Source organism: Rhamphochromis longiceps, linkage group LG18, assembly GCF_057381845.1.
Source record: "Rhamphochromis longiceps isolate RC_006_pf linkage group LG18, R_longiceps_female_GT1.1, whole genome shotgun sequence".
Lineage (NCBI taxonomy): Eukaryota > Metazoa > Chordata > Actinopteri > Cichliformes > Cichlidae > Rhamphochromis > Rhamphochromis longiceps.
In genome coordinates, this window is record NC_140574.1 from 36,462,008 (window position 1) to 36,471,917 (window position 9,910).

Genomic DNA, 9,910 nt, shown 5'->3' on the forward strand with positions numbered 1-9,910 from the left:
GTCCGGTGGGCGGCGGTATAGAGACGCTAAGCTTGTTAAGCGTCGTAGCTAAAGAAGACGCGAGGCGGGGAAGAAGAAAGAAACAGGACGTTGTGTTAAATCTGAGAATGTGCAGATTGCTGAAGATGAATAAACCTCTTTAGTTTCTGTCACGTCCCAATTATCAGACCGTGTGTCTGCTCGACAAACCGACTGAGAGTGCAGGCTGCCGATCCTCCGCTGGGTAAGACTGATAGCCTTCACGATATGGCGACTTTTGTTTACTGCCGGCCAGAGCTAGCTTACTTTAGGTTCGCCAAGCAGCTACTGGTACGAGTAGTGTTTCAGTGAGGTCGCTTTCTGTTGAATATACTTATGTTTAGTCTTCTCGCTGTTACCATTAGCGGCTCTTTCAGCCCTTGTTAGCCGGGTAGCAGCAGCTACTCTGGGTTCCGCTCAGAGAAGTGAAGCCCAGTGAGTTTTCGTCCGGTTCAGATGGTAACTGAAAGGCATTCTTCCATTTTACGTTTAAATCTTCTCAGTCTGCCTGTTTTCAGACTATTTATGTAGCTGGCAGATAAAAGTCGAGACACAGCTGTTGGTCTTCATGTTCAGGCCACACGTCTGTGCACAGGAGGGGCTCACAGGGCTGAACTACATCTTTATGTTCAGAATACTGAAAGGTGGAGCTCGGAAGAGTCAAAGTCTTTCAGTTATTTTTAATTTGAAGAGTGGCGCTGCTTTCAAAAAGTTCTGTTTTTTGTTGTAATACCTGCACCGATTTTTCTGAATCACGGCATATGCCCTCCATACTTTAATAACGCTCATATATAAGACTAATACTAAGGTTGAAATTAAACTAAAGTAACTGAAACGAAACGTTTACAACCAATAAAACTGAAGCGAGCAAGCCCGCTCTCCAAATTAAACTGGATTAAAAAGTCCAAATGAAAACTAACTATAAAGTACAACATTATGACTGATCCACAGAATTATAACTCAAAATGATCAGAAGACCTCATAACCTGCCTACACTGAACCAGGGGGAGCCCTTTTCCACCTTATGACACAGCATCTGATTCAGTGTCCCACAGCCATCAACAGCATTCGCTCATGTTTGCTTTGTGATCCTCGCTGCCTCTCTAAAGGAAGAGTTCCACTTACTGGGCCAGTTTTAACCTGTTATTTTAACTAAATTCTCACCAGGTGGGACCTTAAAAATTACCACAAAGGTTCTTGTTGATAATGTCATTTTTATTTTTAATCCTTTTGTACCAGAGCAGGGATCGGGCTAAGGGCGGCAGTATAGCCTCTGTACTGCTCTATTGCTGCCCGTGGTTAAGGCGCAGGACGCCTCAGATAATACCACCACATGAGAGCTGATATTGGAAGAGAAGAAGTCGCAACTGGAAGCAAGGACTTTGCAAACTTTTTAAACTGTTCCCCTTTAACTCCTGAGCTGGAATATCATTAAAATGGTAATAAAAACCAACACGATCGTATCTTCAACCCGGCTGCAGTGGCCATGGCGCAACGTGCCAGGTTACAAAAGTCAAGAGGTCGAAGCACCAGCTGATGTCACGTCACGCTCTGTGTACAGTGAGCATAAAAACACCATATCACACAGTCCCACCCATTACCCCTGGAAACGCCCTGTGCCAGAGAAATGCATAAATGTTCATTTTAAAAAAGTTTTCAATTTCAGTTCAATTCTGTTTTATTTCTAAAACACCAAATCACAACAACAGCTTCGTGTTGTGGGTAAAGACCCAACAGTCACACAAAGGACGTAGTTGCCATCCTGGAAACCACGAGTGAGCCTGCAGCCTGAGAGCAAAGGGCTCTATCAGGCTCATACGGTACTGTCAGGTTTTCAAGTTGAGATCCGCTCTGATCATTCAAGACCTTGTATGTGAGGATCAGGATTTTAAATTCAGCACTGAATTTAACAGGAAGCCAGTATGAGAAGGGTGCGCTCCCTTTCTAGTCCCGGTCAGTACTCTTAGTACAGCTTTTTGGATCAGCTGAAGACTTTTCAGATAATAACAAATTACAGTACTCCACCCTGGAAGTAATTAAATCCTATGAGGCAGCATGGTGGTGCACTGTTGCCTCACAGAAGGAACATCCTGGGAACCAGCACCACCATTTCTGTGTGGAGTTTCACAGAATTCCTTTCAGCACCCAGCTGTTTATACTTCTGAAACCTGATTCATCTTGACTTTTATTAAAGCATTCGGTTTCTCTAGAAACTAATGCAACACGCGCTTCACGTTGGAAGTGCCTCTTTGCTGAATAAGGTAATGAAGGAGCCAGTGTAGTTTCGTATCTGTTGTTAAGAGAATCTGATCTAATCTTATTACAGCTGCCACGCAAACACATCTCAGGCACTCGGCTCGGTCTGGAACATTTCTTAACAAATTGATTGTTTGACTGCGATCCCACAAAAAGACTTCCTCAAATCCAAAGTCTTCCAGAGAGGCATGAATTCAACATTTCTGCAGACTTTCTCACTGCTAAGTCGATCAAGCTAATAAGCAGTGGCTGTCTTCACTGTTTCAGGTTCACCAGGCTCTCTGAAGTTTCTCCAGTCATCCACTCATCATGGTGGAGTACTACCAGGTTTTAGGAGTACGGAAGGATGCGTCTGCAGATGACATAAAGAAAGCGTGAGTTGAAGTTTTAAATGTGGTCCTAGCTGAGAACCTGCACAGAGATGCCATCGCCTGCAGTTTTCTCAGGCTGTGTCTGGTTATTTATTAATAAACTGCTGAAGGAGTTCAAGCTAACAGGTAAATGCTGCAGAGCTGCGTCACATCTGCACCACCTGGGAGCTGAATGAACTATCCTTTGTGAGAAGAGTCATAGTTTCCCCTCTGACATGTACATGAATAACGTGACGCGTAACATAGCGCTGTGCTGCGTGCTTCGAGGCTTCAGCTGGCACATGGCGGCACATTTCACTTTGAAATCTGGTCAGAAAATTCAGATCAGAAGTGCTCATGTTTTGCTCTTTTACGTCTGTACTTTTTCATTGATGGTAAAAGCCATGCTTTCATTGTTTTCACTGCAACAGCACCTTTTACTTCTGGTGTGCAGGTACAGAAAGCTGGCCCTGAGGTGGCACCCAGATAAAAACCCAGAGAACAAAGAGGAGGCTGAGAAGAAGTTCAAGGAGTTGTCGGAGGCTTATGAAGTCCTGTCTGATGGTTTGTATCACATCTGTGTGTGACGGTGTGTTTTCATTGAGGTCGACTCAGTGAAAACACACGACTGTCTCTTCGGTGATCCTTGTATTTCTGTATTGTATTTATTACTGTTCTCCCACAGTTTGTTTTCAGCTTTTGAAACTTGTCACTTTCCTGTTTTAGCAAACAAGAGGAGTATATATGATCGTTATGGCAAAGAGGGGCTGACAGGGAGCAACGGTGGAAGAGGTAAGCGTCTCTTTTTAAATGCACCTGTAACTTTGTTTGCTTGGTTTGAACACTGGCACGAGATCACATTTACAGCATTTTTACGATGTGATCGCGTTCACTTTAACATTTTCCATGGAGATTGTCAAATCGTGCACAGAGGGATGGAACTTCCAGTTCCCGTTATCAATTCCCTTCCACAGAATAATTCCATGCTGTGTTTCAAATGTTTGTGCATGTTGGAGGTGCTTCCCCTCTTTGTTGTGATCAGTGCTGGGCCCATCACTCAGTCATTACTGCACATATTACACACACTTTTCTTAAAAGTAATGCAGTACACTACTCATGCACTCTCATCCTTTTGTATAATAAAAATGAATGTCCACGCTGGAGACTGCGTCACTATTTCCCTCCAGCGACACACGAAATCAGCTGATCATAGTGAGAGTGCGAGACCTGATAAGCGGCATCGTTAGGCGGGCAGATTTAACGATTCCAAGGAATTGGAATTATTTTCCGGCTCCGGCCGGATGTACACTTTTAACATCACTTTTGACTGACTTGATGTTTCAGGGGCGCACTTCCACAATGGAGAGCATTTCCATGAACCTTTCACGTTCCGTAACCCAGAAGATGTTTTCAGGGAATTCTTTGGTGCCAGAGACCCGTTTGCAGACTTTTTTGGTAAGACCTCCGTTCAGCTGAACAAAGCTGCATCACTGAGTCTGTGACTGCGTCCAGCTTTGAGCTGCATGTTTGAAGACTTTGGGCCTCCTGCTGTGGTTCTCAGTTATTCTTGCGCTCTGACTCTTTCTCCTCTCAGGTGCAGATCCATTTAGTGATGACTCGTTTTTTGGTAGTGGCCGGCGGCACCAAAGCCGGGCAAGTCGTAGCCGGACAGGTGGCCCTTTTTTGGGGGGCTTTGGTTTCCCAGCCTTCGGTGCCGGCTTCTCCCCTTTTGACCCAGGTAAGCTGTTAGCCAGCGTAAAGCTCCCGCTGCTGCAGAGTGGCTCCAAAACTGTTGGCAACGTTGATCTTTTGCTTAAATGAATTAAACAGATCAACTTTTTACTTTTAGCCTTTGGTTCTTTTGGCTCCATGAGCGCCGTGGGTCATATCGGTCACATGGGTCACATGACAACAATGGGCAGTATGGGAGGAGGCGGCTTCACCTCTTTCTCATCAACCTCTTTTGGAGGAGGAGGTGGAGGAAGCATGGGCAACTTTCGATCTGTGTCTACCTCCACCAAGACCGTCAACGGCAGGAAGATCACTACTAAAAGGTACTGACCTGCCAGATAGCATGTGACAAAATCTTCACATAGCAGTGATGTGCATCGTACGGTTAACGTGTTCTTAGTTATCGTGCACAAATCTTTATTCCATCCTGTGGTGTCATCAGTGAGCTCAGCTTCCGTGTCGCCCAATTCTAAACCAAACAGTCGTGCGAACTTTAATGAGAGATGAACACAAATCACCGCGTCCTGGTGTAGCAACACAGTGAGGCCTTTCAATGCATCACTTGTCAGGGAAGCAGCTGTTTGAGCAGCTTTTCACAGGTTAAAAATGAAGCGAGAGCAGCTGGCCGACACCGATTCTCAGAGGAATTCTGAGGAATTTTAGGAACGTCCTCAGCTGGATGTACTGTATGAAAACTGAATGCTTTTTAATCACAGCTGAGATCAGTCAGATTAGGCTGAAGGTTTCCTGGTATCAGCTTTGCAGACGTTGGTTGAGGTTTAGTACAGCGGCGATCTTGTAGTAATAGTCTCATCACATGGCAGCCATCTTTGTAATGTCCATGTGTTCCTGGTCTGTGAGCGGGAAGAAGCCCACAATCTTTATACTTACAGTCACTTTGATGTAAACAAACCGTTCGCGTTCTGTAACCCAGAAGATTTCCAGTGTTTCCAGTGCATGTAACCTGTTGTGTGGATGTCCAACAACATAACTGGCTCTATGTTTTCTGAGTTCTGTTCTGGACCCCTTGAGTGGCACGTTTGTCACTGATAGTTGTGAACTGCTGTGGAAATCGTATCAATCAGAAAAAGGTCTAAGCTTTCTGCCACAGGTTTTTCCTGACTGCTATCAGCACCGTGTACGGATGTTTGCATCGCAAAAGCCAGATGATCGGAGATGATATGAATAAATGCTTCATGCTTTCTGCCAGTTTAAGGTCGCCTTATTACTTACCATTATTTAACATTTTTTGTTTCTTACCTTTCCACAGAGTCACAGTTTCATCAGACGTGGCTTATTGCATTTTGAATCCCTGATGTTTATAAAATGATCTAAACGTGGTCTGATAGATGATGGATAATGAATGTTTTTGGACAGTCTTACTGTGAATTTAAAATCGAGACTTGGACCAGTCCTGTACATTTGTGCCTTTAACTCTTCACGGTGTTCCTGTGTGCAGGTTACACTTTCCATACAGGTGCTCACATTCACACAGTTTCTTTTTTTATTGGTTTAAATCAATTCCAACTTCTGCCTGCAAACGACACATCAAATCAGTGCATAGGACAAATGGATGGTTTCATTTCAAACTGAACCAACATGAACATGGGGTGGCTGTAGCAGGCGGTAGAGCCGGTCATCCACATTCCTGGCAGTCTACATGCCAAATATCCTTGGGCAAGATACTAACCCCAAATGAATGTGTGTGAATGTTAGTTGTGTAAAGCGCTTTGAGTGCTCAGATGAGCAGAAAAGCGCTATATAAGAACCATTTACCATGAAACATTTGTCAAATTGCGACCTCGGAGTGGAAAAGATCCGTTGCTTGAATCGGTGTATAGAAGCAGCCAGAAGTGTTTCCGGTGTAATTTTCAGCACTTTGTTCAGTACAACAGCATCAAGAAGAAAGAGCCAAACACACTTTTGCCATTTAATTTGGAGGGAAGTTTCCAAAAAACCCAGTGTGCAAAAAAAACAGCTCTTTTTTTGAAGTGTAGGCAGGAGTTAAGGAGAGTAGGAAGGAAGTAGGAGGTGAGGCTTAGTTAGACTCATGTTTACACCGGCCTAATCATCATCTCAGCAACATCTCAGCAGACTAAACACTGCACCAGCAGACGAGCGGTACGAATGCTGCTCCCATTTACGTGTAAACGGATTTTCACGATTAAGATGGTGTAAATGCTCTCTGTTTCTGCAGAATTGTAGAGAACGGTCAGGAGAGAGTTGAGGTGGAAGAGGACGGCCGGCTACGCTCATTAACCATTAATGGCAAAGAGCAGCTGCTGCGACTGGAACACAAGTGAAGACACGCAAACATCCTCCACTGGAGACGTGTTACCTCAGTACCGAGATCCCAATAAAACTTGAGCTCACAGTGGAATAAACAAAGCAACAAAACAATGTAATAATAGCTGTGTTTCATTAGTTGGTTACTTACGTTGTGCTGTTCCATTCATGTCCTTCCCCTGCTGACTCTCATTTGTTAACCAACACTTTGACTCCAAGGGTTTTCTATGCATTTAGTTGTTGTCTATGAATCGAAGCCGTCCTTTATTTTTGCTCAGGGTGGTGTTATTTTAACGTTTGGGACCACAGTATTGTTTTGATGTTCTTCCCCATTTCAGTACTTTGAGCTTCGCGTCATCCACAACGAGGCGTGACTTTGCTCTTTCATCTGAATCGGAAAAAAAAAGATTCTCATTTCGAAACGTGGGTCAGAAGTTTCTATCCCAGCACCCCACGTTTATTGCGTGTCTAACCGATTCTTAATTTATTTATTTTTATTAAAAACACAATGCTGGTAGGATGTGTTTTGCAATTTTATATGTTCTAATACCTGTGTTTCTGTTTATTTAATGATGCATGTATACCTGTTGATGTCAAGTCTTAATGTCAAAGCTTTTGATGGAAGGCGTTCCATAAATGACAAATGAATATGGAAGGAATTTTGTGTACTTTGTAAACCAATAAATCTTGAGTTTCATCCTGTTTTCAGGATGTTGAAATATTCGCTGGCTCTGGCTTTAAGTTTTCAGGGATTTAGATGAACAGCTTCTGTTTCAGTGTCCATCGTGGTTAAAAACTCGTTGGTCTCTTTATTTATTCAGTCTGTGTTGAAATGAATAGTTTCTCAGGTGTATCGGTCAGCAGTATTATAACGATTGTACCACCATGAAATAGTTTACAGTAGTTTAATTCCTTGCTTGCAGATTTAGTGATTTACTCGTCGTTACACAGGCCTGGATTACATCACATCTTCGGCCTGAGAACCGAGGAAAAATGAATCTTCCCATTGAACTTTGTGGTTTCCTTCCTCTTTGGAGCTAAAACAGGCCACACATTTAGTCTTAAACCTTAAAGGGGTATTAGTGACCGCAGTGAAAACGTACATCAAGTATTTTAGTATATTCCTACCACATTCTCTCTCTGAGCTGCCTCAGAGTTGACTATTTATTTTATGTTAGAACAAAAATCAAAAACATGTTGGTTGTGCCAAATGACTCTAGTCCCCTAACGAAAGAAGCATACCTGTCTGCTGACGTGATCTGTTTGCACCAGCACCTTCAGGGGGATATCCTTTTCTTTTAACTGGCACAGCAGCAGCTGTCCAGAACTGTCTTCTTCATCGTGAACATCCTGTGCGACACTGAAAAACATTCAATGCGTTTGTCATTATGCATGCTCAATCCTCCAGGTAAGTAAATCCCAAGAGGTCGATTTTGTCCACCTGGACGTCTTCAGTGGGAGAAACATTTCGTCACTCATCCAGGTGGCTTCTTCGGTCTCAGCTGACTGCAGGTTTCCAACCTTATAACAGTACATTTGCACAACTGGTCCAGCCCACTGAATGAACAATGGGCTGTGAGGTCAGCTCCTGGATCATTAATATGCAATTTGTCATGACCACTGATCAAAGACGGTGAGTAGCATTCACACAGAGTTGGGGAATGGCTGCAATCACAGCATTGTAAGATGGTGACAGATGGACCCTCAGGTACATCTTCCTCGTTTCAGAGATGGTCTTTTCCTTTTCACGTAAATGGCCTCCTTGGTTCCTCACTCAAACCAGCGTTCCTCCCTGTCCAGGATTTGCATATTAATGATCAAGGAACTGACCTCACAGCCTCTTGTTCATTCAACATGCCACATTCACCCAAGCACTTTCTTCTATGGTTTTAAGTGTTTACTAACATTCGCAGACATTGATACTCTGTTGGATGTATCGCAGAGCAACTTACGGTCAGTATCTTCCCCAAGGATATTTGGCATGCAGACCAAGAGAGCCAGGGATGGAAACACCAACCCTCGGATCAGTAGATGAGCTGCTCTACCTCCTGAGCTACAGTTGTCACTGATGTCAGACAAGAAATTATTCTCTGGATCTGTGTCTTTTTCAAAGCCCAGTACGTTATGGTCTGTTTATCTAAATGATCCCATTTATCATATACAGAATTCCACTGAATGATATTGTTATTGTTGCCAGAGGTGGATGACGTTCTTTCAGACGGTGCCCTATGATTGTTGTGGTCACGTCAGTTCATCATTCCAGTATATGATGGACAACATTGTCCAGTTCCTCCATGCGGCTGATGGATCCATTGAGTTTAATGAATACTTTACAGTTTGTGGTTCAAGTGTGTTGAATTTTTCCCTGTGCTTCCCTGTTTCCTGTCCCCAAATTTTATTTTTATGTATTTGTAGCAAAAATGTACATAACTTTGTGTTTGTGGGTCTTTGTGTTCAGAGATCTGATTAGTATCGAGGAGTTTGTCAATATCAGCTGCATCACGTTGGCCGTGCTCTGCATTATTTACTGTTAGGACTAACTGGCTTAAGGGTAGATTGCAGAGAAGAGGGCAGCAGTGTGTCAGAGCTCAACCACAGATTGTTTGCTTTCCAGCTGCTCTCAGGTGAAAGAGAAACTCGCTACGCTTGCATCACACAACCAGTTCAACCACCAGTGCAGTGAGCTAACTAGGTAGCTCCTTGTGATCCTCCAGCTTCAGGAAATCACATCAACATCTTTTGAGGAAGAAGTTCATCTCTGTCTGCTGAGCTTCATCCTTTCTGTTACAAATGTGATGTTCAGTATGTTCAGTGCGTTCTGTGTGAGTATTGCAACATCATCCTACTGGTGGTGATCACATGTCACAGTCTTTTGCCATGAATGACCTGTTAATCCGAGTTACTGAAGGAAAGGCCACCACTGTGTAAGGGCACACACGCACACACACACGCACACACACGCGCGCACACACACGCACACACACACGCACACGCGCACACACACGCACACACACACACACAGTGCAGTCATAGAGAAGTTTTAGTTCTAGTTAATCTTTTGGAAATAAACAATAAAAGCGGAGTTTTTTAGTCCAAAGAAACTACAGGCCAGACTAAGATGCGACAGTGCTGACATTGCATAATTCATGACAGCTTAGACATGATTAGTTGTTGAATTAATGTTCTCGTGTTATGAGATATAGACGCACATGATTAACATTCATTCATTTACCATGACGTGTTTCTGTGATTTGTGTGTGTGTTGTGAC

The 9,910-nt window shown here is 43.5% G+C and overlaps 1 protein-coding gene across 1 annotated transcript; it reads left to right on the forward strand.

The window, feature by feature from the left end:
- Positions 1–15: 15 nt before the first annotated feature.
- On the forward strand, positions 16–7,362 carry dnajb6a (DnaJ heat shock protein family (Hsp40) member B6a). Its single transcript, XM_085388573.1, has 8 exons — positions 16–223; positions 2,542–2,648; positions 3,079–3,188; positions 3,351–3,416; positions 3,969–4,079; positions 4,219–4,362; positions 4,474–4,678; positions 6,553–7,362. The coding sequence occupies exons 2-8, from the start codon at positions 2,584–2,586 to the stop codon at positions 6,656–6,658; spliced, it is 807 nt and encodes a 268-aa protein (XP_085244699.1). The 5' UTR covers positions 16–223; positions 2,542–2,583; the 3' UTR covers positions 6,659–7,362.
- The last annotated feature ends 2,548 nt before the right edge of the window (positions 7,363–9,910 follow it).